Source organism: Lemur catta, chromosome 15 (assembly GCF_020740605.2).
Source record: "Lemur catta isolate mLemCat1 chromosome 15, mLemCat1.pri, whole genome shotgun sequence".
NCBI lineage: Eukaryota > Metazoa > Chordata > Mammalia > Primates > Lemuridae > Lemur > Lemur catta.
The window spans coordinates 20,006,457-20,023,289 of NC_059142.1; the positions used below are offsets into that span (position 1 = coordinate 20,006,457).

At 53.8% G+C, this 16,833-nt stretch overlaps 1 protein-coding gene across 8 annotated transcripts in view; it reads right to left on the bottom strand.

The window, feature by feature from the left end:
• The window catches only part of KSR1 (kinase suppressor of ras 1), a 153,500-nt gene that overhangs the window by 32,809 nt on the left and 103,858 nt on the right, over nucleotides 1–16,833 (bottom strand). For all 8 annotated transcript variants that reach the window (XR_006728799.1, XM_045525415.1, XM_045525413.1 and 5 more), the window contains 5 exons: nucleotides 13,508–13,655; nucleotides 8,649–9,108; nucleotides 6,617–6,621; nucleotides 3,712–3,772; nucleotides 233–316 (listed from right to left, as the gene is read on the bottom strand). Coding sequence is in view for 7 of the 8 variants with exons in the window: in XM_045525415.1 (XP_045381371.1) it covers nucleotides 233–316; nucleotides 3,712–3,772; nucleotides 6,617–6,621; nucleotides 8,649–9,108; nucleotides 13,508–13,655 (758 nt within the window). In the remaining variant the exon portion in view is untranslated. The remainder of the gene's footprint in view (nucleotides 1–232; nucleotides 317–3,711; nucleotides 3,773–6,616; nucleotides 6,622–8,648; nucleotides 9,109–13,507; nucleotides 13,656–16,833) is intronic.

The following is a 16,833-nucleotide window of genomic DNA, read 5'->3' on the forward strand; positions in this document are numbered from 1 at the left end:
CCTGGAATTCTCTTTCCCTCTTGGTCTACCTTATAAACTTCTATTCGTCCTTTAAAACCCACCTCAAATATTCCCTTCTTCCAGGAGTGCCTTGCTTAATCTCCCTGGAGAGGCCTGGTCACTCCCTAGTGTGCCGAATGGGATTATGAATAGTAGGTTTAGGAGAATTCCTTTGAACTTGGACTTACTAAACCAAAAGTGTTTGCTTCCCCACCCCACCTTCCGCCATCACCTGCAATGCTTGCACTTCACTCCAAACATCATGCTTTTCTGGCACACGTGGCAGACTTGTGACAGCCAGGACTTCGTGGAGAACCTGCAGGGGGTGGACACATACACATGCTCACACAGGCCAGGAACCCAGGGCCTGGCCACAGAGGGGTTCCCACAGAGCTCCCAGGAAACTGGGAGTCCTGCTCCCTTCCAGAGCCTCAGGGGCCCTCTCCCAGGAAGGGCAGGATACCTACGGGCTACTGTGTGCCCCCAGGCATGTAGATTTCCCAGCCACAAAGCCATCACTATCAGTATCCTGAAGTTCATGTGGTCACTGATACCAAATGTGGCAACAGCAATCAAAATTACAAGTGTGCATACCCCTGACCCAGCAATTCCAGTCTCAGGAATTTATCCAACAGACACTCTAACAAGTGTCCAAAGACATATGGACAAGGTACATCTGCAGCAGGTTTGCAGCCGTAAAAGACTGGAGATAACCTACATGATCATCAGTAGGGCACTGACTAAAGCATGGTTCATCCGTACAATGGAACACTACACAGCCAGCAAATAAGGACACTCTTTTTGTGCAACTGTGGAGTAATCTCCAAATCACAACATCCAGTAAGGAAAGGTACAGCATGATATGATCCCATTTATATACAGGAAAAATTAATCTATTATGACAAGAGTGAATACCAACCACTTGATGGTAGCACTACCAACTAGGAAGAGCCAAAGGTAGTTAACTTTCTGGGGTGCCAGAATGTTCTAAATCTTCTGGATGCGTGTGTGATGTGTGTATATATATAAAAATTTATTTGTGCATTTTGCTCTATACAGATAGCTCAATTTTTTAAAAAGCTAAGTATAGAACAGTGTGTGTATAATATATGTAGCATTCGTGTGGGAAAAAAAGGAGAACGAACACATACACATTATTTGTATAAAATATCTCTAGAAAAATACACGAGAAACTGCTAAGACCTGTCTACAGGGGGAGCCGGGGAGCTGGGGACAGGAACGAGAGGGGACTTTTCTCTATACACATCCTTTGATACGTCTTGAATTTTGAATATATGCATGTATTTTCAATTCAAAATTTAAAAAGTAAAAAATCACAAAAGATAGAGCGGAAGGAACGATGGGGGTTGAGTGTGCCCACAGTGTTGGCAGGCCTAAGAGCAGAAGGAACCCACATTTTTTGAGGAATAGATTTGTTTAAAGCATAGTATATCACAGTAACAGCAGGATGAATACCAACATCGGGGGAGTAATTGGTAATGCATCCACAAACACTAGCTCACTTGATTCCTGCAACCACCCCAGGGAGTTTGGCAGGTCCAGGATCTTGGCACACAGGCAAGGGAAGCAGCTCTGAGAGCTTAGGTGACGTTCCTGAGGTCACACTGGCGGGACACTGTGCAGCAGGGCTGGCGCCCAGGTCTCTGAACTCAGAGTTACAGAGCTTCTCTGCAACGGAGGCCACCGGGGCAGCAGAGGCCAAAGGAAGGCTTGAGCAGGAGGAAAGTGCCCTGGCTTTGGGCTCATACCAAGCCGAGTCTGAATCCCGCCTACTACAGGCTGTAGGATGCCTCAGAGCCTCTGTAACACGGCTAACACCCGCACAGGGATCTGGGGAGGGCCACACACATGCCGTGCACATGTGTAGTGCCTGGAAGGTAGAAAGGTCCATGAACGTCACCGGCCCCACCCAACAAAAATTGGAGCTTCTGGTGACGAAGGTCGCCCACCTGCCTGGAGTGCCCAATCCAATCTCCCCGGAACCCGGGTTTGTGTAAGCACACTTTCTCTTTCTCTCGCTCTCTCTTTGGGTGTTAACCGCCTTTCCTGTCAACATTGGGGGTGAGGGGGACAAGCGGGGTGTCTGAGATGATCTCCACTGGGCGATCTTGAAAATAAGTCTAAATGACAGTCGGATCTGGGACTAAGCAGGCAGGTCCCTGGGCAACACAGCGAGCCCCCATCTCTAAACAAACAAATAAACACACACATACATACATATATGCATACGTACACGGTAAAAACCGAGAGGGTGTGACTATGACCTCCCCTCCTCAAGCCCAGAACCCAGCGAGGGGAGGCGTGGGGCAGCCCGGCAAGGCCAGGGCAGGGCTGCAGCTACACGTGGAGGCTGCAACCGGCTGCCACAGGTGGGAGGTGGCAGCACTCCGGGAGACATTTGGGGACAAGCTAGCTCAGCCCCAGATCCTCTGTGAAATGGGGCAACCTGCTAGTCCTGGTGCCCCTCAATGTCAGCCCCTCTGGGTGCCAGAACCCGAGGTTAAACACCAAGCACTCACCACTGCTGGACACAGGAAGCTCACGTGCACATCACCCCATTTTATTCTCATGAGGGGACTGGAAGATACCAGTATTCCATTTGCAGAGGGGGAAACTGAGGCTTGGAGCAGTTACTGCCCACAGGTGTGCAGCTCACAGGGGGAAGAGTGGGCTCCCAACGTCAAAGGTCCTGTTCTTGGCAGTTCTCTTGCAGCCCTTGGAAGATCGCACCTGACACCTCAGGTGTGGCTGAGGGACACACTGTGACCTTCGTTCCAAGGTTGGCTGCCGGTGACCTGGACCCTCCTCCCCGAGGCTCTGGGGTACAGGCATCCCAGCCCTGACAGGGCACCAAACAGGTCCCTGGGTACCTCTTGGGCTCACGCACTGTCTTATTGGCAGTGTGACCTCAGACCAGTTACTCAACCCCTGGGAGCCCAGGTCTCACCCTCTAGGGTGAGAATTCCAGGCCTGCCTCCCAATGGAGAGCAGCTCACTCTCCCTGCGGGAAATGAAAGGCACGCTGCAACGCTACGGCGCTCCCTGTTACATGTACGACAGCCTTTACCAGGGACAGCCAGAGCACAGGCATCCGGAGGCACTGTCCCCCTGGCTGTCCAGGGTGAGGAGATGCCACCCAGACCTGCTGTTGCCAGCAAACATTGGCCTCAGGACCCAAGACCCCCGACAGTCCCAGTCACAGGCCCATATCCACCCCGCCCAATATGTACGAGCATCAAAGACCCGCAGAGCTTGTGAAAATCCAGATTGCCAGGCTGAGAGCCTCAGGGATAGGGCCTGGGAATCTGGCTTTTCAGCAAGCTCCACCGGGGACTCTGATGTGTGGCGTTGTAGGACCTGCACAACATCACACTGGGCACGGAGGAAGCTCTCGGCTCCTCCTTGTTTCTCCTGGGAAAGGAGGAGAGTGGTGTCCCCCAGCAGAGTGAGGAGGAGACCCAAGGAGGGGCAGGTGAAGGACCAGCAAGCCCACACGCCGACAGTGACAATGCAGGGGCTCCAGGTGGGTGCAGGGCCGAGTCCCACTGCGGAGACAGACAGGCAGACCAGAGGCAAAGAGCCCAGAGAAACAGTCACCAGGACAGATCCCCCACCTCAGTGGGGGCACCCTGCCCTGCGTGGGGCCCAGCCCAGCTCCGTGCCCCTCCCCACCAGGGCGGCTGGGCCTACCTGTGTGTCACTGAGAGCCCGATGTCCCTTCGTACCATCTGTGGAGATCCATGCGGGAGATCTGCAAGGAAAGAAGCCAGGTTGGGCAGACGCCCTGCGTGGGACAGTTTGTGCCTGTGACCTCCGATGTCAGAGATCACGGGCTCGATGGGGCACAGCAATTTATCACCCACTAGAAAAACATCTCCCTGAACCTACGTCTACCAAAACAGGGGCAGGCCAAGCAAGACCCGTGGAGTGGCATGGCTTGCTTCTCTAGGGACTGTTACTGCCTGGCCTCTGCAGACAGCTCAGTTTGCCGTCCCTGTGCGGTTTCTGGCGCAGGTAGAAGGCAGGCTTGAGAGGCAGAAGACAGAGCAAAGGTGAGGGGAGAAGTTTCCACACACCCCAGTCTCTTGCACTCTCTCACCAACACACCCACAGGCCACCGGCTTGCAAGGGCTTAATCCCGGGTGCAGCTGACCCTGGAGTGACATGAGTTTGATTTGCACGTGTGCACTGGTTTGTGGATTTGCTTCTGCCTCTGCCACCCCTGAGACAAAGGACCAACCCTCCTCTTCCTCAGCCTACAAAACATGAAGCCCACGAAAGACCTTTATGATGCTCTATTGCCACTTAATGAATAGCATAATTTTCTCTTCCTTATGCTTTTTCTCAACATTTTCTTTTCCCTAGCTTACTTTACCGTAAGAATACAATACGTAATACACGTAACATAAAATGTGTGTTCATTGAATGTTTATGTTATCTGCAAGCCTTCCAGTCAACAGTAGGCTGCTAGTAGTTAAGTTTTGGGGGAGTCAAAAGTTATACTCGGATTTTTGACTGCACGGTGTGGGGGGGGTGTCAGTGCCCCTAACCCCCATGTTGTTCAAAAGTCAACTGTACGTGTTAAATGGGTGGAAGATGCTTGATCGTTGATGGGGAATCTGTGGCTAGTCCCTTTCCAGCCTGAAACACCTCGAGAACATCCCTCTGAAGCCACCACTGCCAGATCTTGGCAGGTAGAGCAAGGACAAGAGGAAGGTTCACCACACTCCCACACGGGCCAGCTGGACCCGGGAGCCACAGTGTGGGCCCGTGGGGAAGTCTCAGGAACCCTCTTTCTCTGTTGCAAGAAGAGCCCCAAGCTTTGAGGTGCCCCTGCTGCTTGCCTTCCTGGACGTCCCCTCTCCTAACCTGGGCTTCCCCGCGGGAACAGGCATCTCCAGCATTTATGGCATTACAGGCTCGGCAGTGAGGAGCCCACACGTCCAACTCACGCCCCAAACTCAGCGCTGTCTCCTCCCAGAACTCACGATGGGCGTTAGGGACCTGGGACCCCTCTGCACTGGTCAGCAGAACACTGTGGGCTTTTCCCTGGAAAGACAGTCTAGACCCTCCTGTGCTGGAGTGACCTGTGGGCATGTTGTGTCCTCTACAGCAGAAGGTCCCCTGAGGGTGGCCACTGCCCCCTCAACCCTGACGGCTGGCCCAGCACACAGCTGGTGCTCATTAAGCGCTGGGTCACTGAAGGCCAAGGACCACACACCGCACCTGAAGGGGAAGGGTGTGCTGCAGGTACTGCTGCCTCCTCCCACTCCACGCGGAGTGTGATCAGCACACAAAGGCCCTCCGCCCCCTCCCTGATCAGGAACCCACCTTGGTCCCACCCGAAGCTCTGGCACATGTGCACGGGGCTGACTGATCCCCAGTTCCCCCCAGGGCCCACCCCAACCCAGTCGGCAGCCAAAGCCTCCAAACACATGGGGCTTTAGGGGGTTAGCTGCCAGCCTGAGAAAAACAGACTGTGAGAAAATGAGACTTCAGCCACCCAGCTCTGAAAGCGAGCTGCGATGTGCGACGACTGCCACAGGCAGGGCCGGGGCAGTGAGGTGGTGCGGGTGCCAGGTGCCACCTCTCCCAGATCTGGATGGAAATACTGGCCCTGAAGGCCTTAAAGCCTCACTGCTGGGTCCCTGTGTTACTGTGGCAACTGGAGGGACGGGCTGTCCTAGGGATAGAGGTGCTAGGTTTCCCTCCAAGGCTCTGTTAAAGGCCCTGGGAGCTTCTGCCTGTGTCCTGGAGAAGAAAGAGTAACTGCTCCTCACCCCGTGCTTCCCTGGGTGCCTGCAGCCACTTCAGCACAGTCACTGCCCACTGCGCCCCTCCCTGTCCCCATGTCCCCACCCACAGCTGCGTTACTCCGCTCTGTCGGCTCAGGATAGTATGAAAACACGCTGCTGTTTTGCTCAGGCAGAGACCAGACATCTCTGCGTTTCCACTCAGTTAAAAGCAGGCTCCAGAGGCCGCCTGCTCCCTCTGCTTCGACTCATCAGAGTGAAGCCCCACAGCCCGGCGACATGCAGGAACCGGCTCCCAGCCTGAGCTGGACGGTGGAAGAGGGGTTCAGGGGGTCCTGGCATCCTCCGCACCCCAAGGGGCATCTGCATCCTCCCATCCATCTCCTTGCTCAGGGCTGAGCTGCACCCCTGCCTCCAGGAGTGCCCCTCCTGGACAGAAGGGTCCTGAGACGTCAGGTGGGGTTCCAGGATGGCTGAAGTCCACCCAAACCAGACAGGTGGCATCTCCCTCCCAGAAGCACTGCTTCAGGTGGCAGCCCAGAGGGCAAGTGTCCCTGCCAGAGAGGTCATTGTAGGTCATTGCGGGCTGGCAAGGTAGAGACGGGGCTGCTCACAAACCATGACACTCTCGAGGTCCCTGCTTCTCAGAGAGCAGCTGCCGCTGGGCTGAAGCCAGCCCGTCACTTTAAGGCCACCTGTCTTAGGGCTATTTCCCGAGGCGGTTACCAGCACCTCTGCTTCTGGACTATGGAAACAGAGGGTCAAAGAAATCCACCCCCGATGGGGACAGCAACACAAACACGACTCGGGTGGCAGAGGGGACGGAAATGAATCACTCTTACCAAACCTGGAGGAGACAAAAAGGAGAGAGGGGATTATGTCACCATGCTGGCTCAGAGTGCTCCTAGAACGTTACCCTTGGGAGGGACAGGCAAGGGGATGGAACGTGGGACTCTGAGGCCTGGCTTGGGGCCAGGCTGGCCGAGTGGCCGTGGGAGCCCCTGCCATCCCGTGGGGATGTTTCCTCAGTGGGAGGGGCTGGAAGGCGTTCCCTGGGACACTAGCTTATCTGAGCCTCGCCAGCCACCACGCATGGCAATTAGAGTTCACCCCACTTCCCAGCTGAGGAAACTGAGGCTCATGGGTGGGGGAGCTCTGTCAGGGTACAGGCAGGAGAAGGGGTCGGCACGCTGGAGAGGCTGTGGCTGGGCAGGAGGGCAGGGAGGACAGCCTGCTGAGCAGAGAGGTGGCCCCCACGAGAAGGGTCAGGTGGGGACACACCCTGAGCAATGCCTCCCCTGGGGCTGCCACTGCCCCTAGAGGTGCAGGGAGCTGGGAGGAGCCAGGACACTCAGTCTGCCCTCAGGGCTCACACGGGGCAAAGAGGTGGCCTGAGCGTCCATGTCACTGCTGGTTCTGGTGGCTGTGCAGGGACTGGGCTCAGAATCCCAGGGTCTGAGGCTCAGTCACCAGCTGTGGGGCCTGAGGTTAGTGGTGCCATCTGCCCAGGCTCTGTTCTCTGCCTGGAACATAGAAGGGGACCAGAGCCCTCCTAATGCTCTTTTCAGGAGAAAATGAGACACAGGCCTGGGTTTAGCCCACTGGGAGGCCTTCTCTGACTGCCCCACGTATACGTGGCAGTTACCACTGCTCCTTCCGGGTGGGGCCCAGGCCCTGGCAGGACAGCCTGATCAGGGACCACGGCGGGTCGCACCTGGACTTCTCCTGCTGGGGTGGCACACTGAAAGCCCTCAGCGCTGTCCAGCGTCCCTGCCGTGAAGGACCCGAGACAGCCTGCACCGGGACAGGGAGCACAGGCCCATCCCACCAAAGGTGACTCCGAGGGCCAAGACAGACCAGGCAGGGCCCAAGGAAGCCCCCATAAAAGTGTGTCCACGTCAAGGAGAGAAGCCAGGTGCCCCAACCCACAAAGGCATATTGACAAGGATGATATTTGTAACAGCAGAAAAAGACAACGATCTAGTTGCCCATCAAGAGGGCGCAAGTTAAACTACACAATGGAATGATACGGACAAGTTAAAAAAATGAGGTTGTCTGAATAATTACAGATATAATACAAAACTGGTCATTTGGTCGGCTTCTGAAAGGGGAACCGTGACTGAGTAGAAATGGTGAGGGACAGACTTTTTACTGTGCACCCCTGCAGAGACGGAAAGATATGAGGCACAGAACTGTTGCATTTTGGACAATGTGACTATCTCACTTACTCAAAATACACAGACAGAAAAACTTTTAAGTTAAAAAGTAAATAAAAGAGTAAGGTATTTCAAGGTGTACTGACATGACACTCTCAGAGATATCAAGGTAAGTCGAAAGGACAGGTCACAGGACAGAGTGCATGGCATTTGACAGTCACTGGTAGTTTCTGCCCAATATTATAGTCCTCCCCTCTCTGCCACCCAGCCACACTCAGGACAGTGGCTGTTGTGTCAGCCTGGGGCCTGGCAGGAGGCTGACCCACGATGGGCAGGTAGCATGAGTGAGAAACAGATCTTTGTCATTTTAAGACCTGGAGACTCAGGGGTTGTTTGTTATTGTGGCACAACCCAGCCTACCCTGACTGATACATGGCGTTATTTCGTGTGTGTGTGTGTGTGTGTGTGTGTGTGTGTGTGTGTGTGTGTGTGTGTGTGTGTGTGTGTGTGTACGTACAGAATGTACAGAACAAAATCTAGGCCGAGGCAGCGCAAACTGCTAAGGGAGTCTGGGGACTGGACTCAGAGGTGGGGGCACCTTTTGCTTTTTACTTCACACACTTCTAGATTGGTCGATTTTGCGCGTCCTTTTTATATACCTTTATGATGAGGAACCGGCCACCAAAGCTCTCGGTAGCTGCCCGGCAGGAACACTCACCTCATCGGGGAGACGTCGTCGATGCGGTTCCCCAGCTGGGACTCGTGGGACTTGCTCCGGGTGAGCGTGGGGAAGCTGGGCAGCAGCTGAAAGACCTTGCGGCTGGGCGGCGGGGGCGTCCGCGGTGGCCTCAGCTTGGCGTGCCGGCGCAGCTGCGGCGTGGTGGGCGGGGTGAGGAAGCTGTGCAGGGCGCGGGGGGTCAGCCGGCCGCTGGCGTGCAGGGGGACACAGGTGTCCGAGAGGCCCTCGCTGAGGCCGGGGGCTGGGAAGTCCGAGGCGGGCAGAGCCGACACGGAGACGGAGCGCGGGCCCTGGGCGCTGTTGCCCGCCCTGCTCAGCTGGGAGCTCCCCGGGGGCCAGGGCAGGCTGGCTGGCGAGAGGGTGTCCGTGGAAGGCCCCGAGCCACTTTCCCGCCGAGCATCTGACATACTCCAGCCCGAGTCCTCTTTGTGCTCCCCTCCTGTGGGCCGAGAAGTCGAGTCACAGGCGGTTGGGGTGAGAAGGTGCTTCCAGGTGAGGTGACAGAGGCCAGAGAGGTTAAACTCCTTGGGCGAGGAGGCACCTTTCCTTGATGGAAGGCTTCAACTACCCACCTGTACCCAGCTCAGAAAGGCTTCTCCTGCACACATATTATCTTCTGCGTTATTTCGATGACCATAAGGCCACCAGGGCAGATATTACTACAGGGTGCATATCCCTAATCTGAAATCCAAATGCTCCAAAATCTGGAACTATTACTATTTCAGCACCAACATGACGCTCACAGTGAACGCACACTGGAGCACTGTGGATGTTTGGATTACAGATGCCGATAAAGGCAAATAGCTCTGAACCAGAGAAAGCCCAAAACCTTCTGATCTCAAGCACTGCAGAGAAGGGACACTCAATCTGCATCTGTTTTACAGAGGGAGGAAACAAGGCCCAGAGAGGCATGGCCCGTGCGGGGCTCTTCCCGGCAGGTCTCGGGGGACAAGCTGGGAAACCCACCTCAGAAGTGGGAGACTCAGAGAGCGAATGGGGACTGGTCCTGAAGGAAGGGTAAGCTGAGTGTGTGAAGAGAGGGAAAACGCCACTTTAAGAAAATTCAAATGTCAGGACAAGGGGCTGCCCTGACCTTCTGACAGCAAATCGTCCTGGGGCTTGTGAAAAAAGATCAGATAGAAAGGGAGCAACAGCCACTTCCTTCTGAGAGGAGCCCCCAAGTGACTTTCGGCTGCCCCTACCACGACCCCTGCCCCAGGCCCCCGAGACCTGGAGACCCGTGGGGCTCAAACTCAATTGCACAGCCCAGCTGTTCACTCAAGCATATGCTGGATGCTGGGACAAAAGGCATAAAAAAGACACATGCCCTGTACTTGAAGGGTCCGATGGGAGTGACAGACACACAAGAGTATGCTGTGTGCCAGGACAGAGACACATGGGGACTCTGTAGAGGAGTGGGGGTTGATCAGGGAAGGCTTCCCCGGGGAGGTGGCACCTGGGCTGACCAGCTCAGGAAGCAGGTGCAGAAGGTATACCAGGCAGAGGGGACAGCACATGACACCTGCTGGTAATGACAAAGCGTGCTGTGGGCCTTTTGAGTCAGGACAAGCCAGGGGGAGGCAAGAGATGAAGTCAAAGGGGTCATCCTAGCTGGGGCCGCTCAGGAAGGGCCTGGAATGTCTCACCAGGGACTTCAGGTTTGACCCTACAGGAGACGGGGAGATACAGAAGGGCCGAGGGCAGGGAGAAGGGACTCCATCGGCAGAGACCCAAGAGGCTGTCATGGGGAAGGAGAAGACACCCGCCTCTTCTCCTATTTATCACCGAGTGGACAGTGCACAAAGGTAGATTTTGACTCAAGACAAAATGACCGAGGCGGGTAGATCATTTGAGCTCAAGTGTTCGAGACCAGCCTGAGCAAGAGCGAGACCCCATCTCTACCAAAAACAGAAAGAAATTATATGGACAACTAAAAATATACGTAGAAAAAAAACATTAGCCGGGCATGGTGGCGCATGCCTGTACTCCCAGCTACTCGGGAGGCTGAGGCAGGAGGATCGCTTAAGCCCAGGAGTTTGAGGTTGCTGTGAGCTAGGCTGATGCCACGGCACTCACTCTAGCCCGGGCAACAGAGTGAGACTCTGTCTCAAAAAAAAAAAAAAAAAAAGACAAAATGAGCCTCCACGCTGGAATCCTTTCCCATGTGCTGCACATACTCCACCTCCCTCCTCCCTCCCGGTCATGCTTCTTCTCCCCAGTGTTCAGGGGAGGTCGCTGAGACTCAGACAGGCCACAGGCACCGAGAAAGCGGTGGGATGGGAATTGGAAACCTCGATTTCAGCGCCATGTCCCCTCCCACAAAGCCATCGACTTTGAATAACCTACAATGCAACAGCACTGGGAGTAACAAGCTCTCTGTCCTCAGAGGTGGTGGGAAGGGTTTAGCCTTCACAATTCCTTAATGTTTCTCTGTACACCCCCTTTTCCAATGCCCTTCTCAGTCACTGCATAGTGACTTTGTATCCACGAATCAACGGGGCAGGACGAGGCGCGCAGTCTCTGTGCTCTCATACCGCTTGCTCCTTTGGAACCGCAGCAGCGACTTACGCTGTAGCTCACATGCTGGCCTGTTGGAGGCACTGAACATGTTTCTTAGTGAGTGGGTGAAAGAATGAATTTCACGAATCTGTAAGCGAGTTTGCCACCCAAGGAAATGACCCCCAAAGTCTTCAAATTGCCTATTTAATCACCCCCGCTTTGGGCCAGCACAGGGATGGCAAATGGGTCTTGATGTGGGTGCCGATACCCAATTGACTGGCAGGGGGGAGCTGCGCATGACTCTGGAGTCCTCAGCAGAAGCATTCATGGATTGACTAGCGATGTCTGCTAGGATGAAAGACAGGGAATCGGCAGGAATGATCACCCTTACTCAGCAGCACAGGGAACCCTCCTTCACTCACCTTCCTTAAGACCAGAGACCACAGGGAAGTGACATTAACAGTTTCCATCACCCCACAGGCCTAATATTGAAGAGCATCTAATATGTGCAAGATTCTGGTCTAAGCACTTTACCTTAACACATATCATCTTCACAACAACCCCAAGAAAGAAATGGTGTCATTACCTCCATTTTGCAGATGAGGAAACTGAGGCACAGTGAGATGAAGGAAGCAGCCAAGGTGCCATAGGTTTAAGTGGCTGGGCAGAGGGCTGGGCCCAGGCAGTCTGACTGCACAGCCCACCTTTACCGTGAGCAGAAGGCCCTCACCCGGCCCTGCTGTGTGCAACACAGGTGCTCTGACCACGTGATCCGACAGGTGGGGATCACTGCTGCCCGCCTGGTCCGCAGCAGGTACCCATGAAGTGCAACCACTGCTGGGCAGACGAAAGGCCTTTGCCTTGGACTGCAATGTGGCCAGGACTCTCCTGGGGATGCAGGGACACCACAAGCTGAGACTGAATGGGGAGAAGAAACCTGGAAAAGGTCCCTTCCCGAGGGGCCTCCTCCTGGGCACAGTGGAAAAAGCACCCTCTGGGTTCGAAGCCCAGCTCCACCCTGCGGCAGGTGTGGGAGCCCAGATGACTCACCCAACGCCCCCAACGGTCAAGTGCCTTAGCTACCAAAGGAGCTTAGCACCACCTCTTCATAAGGTGTGGCCACAGTGTGTGTGGCACATGCCTGGCACACAGTAGGTGCTTAATAAATTAGCGATCTCCCTATCTCGGCATCTGGGACAGGCAGAGAGCAGCCTTCAGGACACCACTCGACAGCTGGTTGCTTCACAATTCTTGAAGACCCAGGCATACGACGGGAGGGAGAAGCTGACGAGCCTCCCCAAGGATCCCAGCTTAGGTGGCAGCGTGGGAACGACCCCACCTCCATCACAGCTTGAGGCTCAAATCCCAGCTGCTGCGTGTCCCTTGACCAAGCCCCGTCCCTTCTCTGGGCTGAGTCTCCTCCTCTATGAAATGTGGCCATGAGAATGCTGGCCACGCCTCTGTCACATTTATCTTTAGCACCTGCTGGGAGGCCTGGTGTGTCGAGATTTTCTGAATTGAGTGAAACTCTCTACACTGCTCCGTGTTGACAGGACTTGATACAATGGGGCCAGGGAAGAAATTAAGCCCAATCCTCTCTGGGAAGAAAACAGTCAAGTAGAACATAAACCTTAGTGCTCTCCTTTTAAGGCTCAGGCAGCTGGAGATAAGAGGTTCAGATAATTAAAAAATGGACCTAATTCCATTCATTAGGCTCATTTTAATGCCTTATCTGTATAGTAGCAGGAGCATTAAGTCGGGCACTTGAAGCTATTTCCAAGGCAGGATTTAGACCACCTGCAAGTAATTCCAGGAACCTCGTCACAACGCCAGGGAGACACACTTTGCCTGGGACGGCCATGCACACGCTCCCAGCTGAAAAACCACACGGTGTCTCTCAGCACGCGTGGCTCAGGCTAAGCCACGCCAGCAAGTGTCTCTGGAGCACAGAGCCCCGCCGGCCAGAGGGACAGGAGAAGGTGTGGCGAGGGCTGGGGGCTGGAACGCAGGAAGCTGGTGGAGGGCACACAGAGCCCTCCAGAGGGAAAATCACACAGAGCCGGCCCAGCAGACTGGCCTGGGATTTCCAGCAATCACTAAAGCCTCTGCGGGTTCAGACTGGCCAGACCGACCCGGATCCTGGGCCCCAGGACTGTGGGGGAGGCTCCCTCTCGGGCAGGCCCATCCCATGCTTTCTGAACATCCACGGTGCCCTGTGCGGGCTGCCCCAGAAACCCTGGGCCACACGTACCCCACCCCATCGCCGGCGGCGGGGAGAGGCCCCGGCCCCCAGGGAGCCAGGCCAGGTTGGGCTGCGGGGAGAGGGAGGCCCCACCTACCCAGGCCCGGCACCTTCCGCAGGCAGGTCAGGGCATACTGCAGGCGGCCGCACTCCTCCGCGCTGGCCCCGCAGCGCCGTAGCGTCTCCTTCACCTTGGCCTCGTTCATCTCCAGCAGGGCATCCAGAGTCAGCTCGCAGGGGATCTCCTGAGGGGCGCGGGAGGGACAGGGGAGAGGTGGTGAGCAGTCGGCAGACCAGGCGCCCCCTCTTCCCCCTCAGCCCAGCCTCCCGCTGAGTGGCAGGGGCCAGCTGCTGCCACCAGAGCCACCACGTGCTTGAGGACACAGGCAGAGAGCCCTCACCCCCACCCTCGGTGCTCCCAGAGACAGCAGCTGAAGGGACTCCGGGTGGGGAAGAAGAAAAAGCCTGAAAGGTTTTGATGACAGCATGTTGTCCCTCTTGCTTCTTTTTATTCTTCTGCAAAGGAAAATTATGAACCGCGGCAATTTTTTAGAGTGACAAGTACTTCAGACAAAGACGGCCCTTAACAATTTTGTTTTACTAGAATCAGACAAGACAGATTTCAAATAAAATTGGCTCAACAAGGGAAGGATTAAAAAACCCTTGCCAAGCACTGCAGAGATACTTACTACTTCATTATTTAACTGTCAAAACCTCTCGCTGGGCCCACTTGACAGCTGAAGGAAGAGGCGCAGAGAGCTTGTGTCACTTGGACAAGGTCATTGGGTCCTCAGGGCAAGAGGGTAGCAGGCAGCATTTTAAGGTGGCCTCTGACCCGAGTCCCCTGGTGTCACTCCTGATTATGTTACAGTACAGTGGTCCCCATACCCCACTGACAGCTTTGCTTTCTGCAACTTCAGTTACCTGTGGTCAACTGTGGTCCAAACATATTAAGTGGAAAATTCCAGAAATAAACAATTCCTAAGTTTTAAATTACATGCCGTTTTGAGTAGTGTGATGAAATCTCACACTGTCCTACCCAGCACATGAATCATCCCTTTGTCCAGGGTATCCACTCCCCGCCTGTTAGTCACTTAGCCATGCTGGTTATCAGATCGACTGTCGGGGTATCTCATCACCTGGGCATTCATCATCTCACGTCATCACAAGAAGAAATGTGAGCACAGTATGGTACGATATTTTGAGAGAAAGAGAGAGAGACCATATTCACCTGACTTTTACTACAATATATCATAATTGTTATTTTATTATTAGTTATTGTTAAACTCTTATTGTGTCTAATTTATAAACTTTATCAGAGGTAGGTATAGGAAAAAACATAGCGTATATAGGGTTCGGTACTATTTGTGGTTTCAGGTGTTCATTGTGGGTCCTGGAACATATCCCCTGAGGATAAGGGGCGACTGCTGTATATGGCAAGAGGGAAACTGTCCAAGTAGGCTTGATCAAATCACAAGCCCTTTAAACGCAAAGGGTTTGCTCTGGCTAACAGCAGAGAAGTCTTTGGAGGCTGGCAGCATGACAAGGACTCTGCAGACTTTGAAGAAGGAGGGGGCCACACAAGAAAGAATCCAGGTAGCCTCTAGGAGAGAGAGTGGCCCCCAGCCGACAGGGAGTAGGGACCTAAGACCTGCAGCCACAAGAACTGGATTCTCCAAAAACCTGAATGAACTTGGAAGTGGATTCTTCCCCCAAAGTGTCCAGGTAAGAGGCTGCCCTGGCCCACACCTGGCCACAGCCTTGTGAGATCCTAAGTGGGGATGCTAGCAGGGTCCACCTGCATTCCTCTGCTCCATCTTCCACCTATAGCACTGTGAGCTCATAAATGGGGGGTGTTTTAAACTGCTAAATTTGTGGCACAATAGAAACTAATACAAAGAGCAAACATTTGAATCGAGGCCTAACTGGCATCAAAGCTCGTGCCCTTCCCTCTCGTCAAGGAGGGAAGAAACCCTTCCAGCGCTGACTACTTTGAGCCACATGTGACACCAAGCCTGGGACAGATACGAAGACCAACAGGACATGTCCCTGGCCTTACGTGGCTTGCAGCCCAGTGGGAGGTGACAAAATGAAAACAAGTGATTACAATGCAATATGGGCTAGAAGAGAGAGGATTCAAAGAGCCACTGGACCAAATCAGGCTTTTTTTCCCCTTCTTTACTCCTTTTTATATTTCCCAGATTTTCTATAACAGGGAAGGCCAGACATCCCGCACCTTTGTGAGTCCTACAAACCTCACAGTTCTTGAGAACCTAAGCGGATTTTTGATGATTTTTAGTGAGTTGTATCTAACATTCACACGCTGCAAATCTCTGACTCAAGTGTAAAACCTGGGCCTGGTGAAGACACTGGCCATGCGTCCTGGGGCAGGGGCCAGCCCACGCCTCTCTCATGCCACCATGTCAGTATATTCTTCAACCTCCAGGGCCATGGGCAAGAATCCCCTCACTGTTTAGGATTCATAAAAAAATAAAAACAGACGTGTAACAGTACCAAGAAGCTCATCACTGGTTGGCCAGACCCTCGGTTGTCAGGAATCCTTCCAGATGATAAACTAAAGCATCACAGGAAACCACTGATAAGAACAGTACCAGAGAGGCTGATTAGATACATGGTCCCTCGCAGAAGCTTTTATTCAGTCAAGGTATCTTCATCGAAAAACAGTTCTGACATCTTTTCTCTCATTTTACTAAGAAAAGCAACTTGGCAATATTGTCAGGGCGAGAACAAAAGTGACCTTCACCTTAACACAACTGCACAAAGCAAGCCTCCACCTTTTCTCTGGCTGGGGCTCTTCAGTTTGTCACTCCCCACCCTGCACACACACAGCCCTGCACATTTTCCCAAGGCTGTCATGACTCAGCAGTTTCTCCAATTTCCCCCCCAGGCTGTGATGACTCAGCAGTTTCCCCACATTCCCAAACCCGCCCCCCCCCCCCCCCCCCCGCTGTGATGACACAGAGGTTTTCCCTGAGGACGTGAGATCTGTTTGATGGTGGCCAGAAGGGAGCCAGGCCTCGGAAACCCAACTCCCAACCCAACTATAATGCAGATAGGAATCGTTTTTCTTTCTTTCTTTTCTTTCTTCTCGTCTTCACCTACACCAAGTAAAACATCATAACTACACTATTATTACAAACTATTAATATTTGCCAGTGTAATATGCCCAGTGCTACACATAGCTCCACTCTAAACAATTCAGCAAGTCAATGCGTTAAGCCCATTTTCTGAGGTTCAGAGACCTCACACAACACGGCCTAATAAATAGCTGGGCCAGAACCAAAGCCCAGATGTGCTGATTGGAAGCTCCTTCCATTGCTCCAGTGGCAAAGCCTTGGGACGCAGCAGCTACATTTTGGGGGAGATTATTTTTTCCAAAGTAAATTAATTTCTACCTACTTC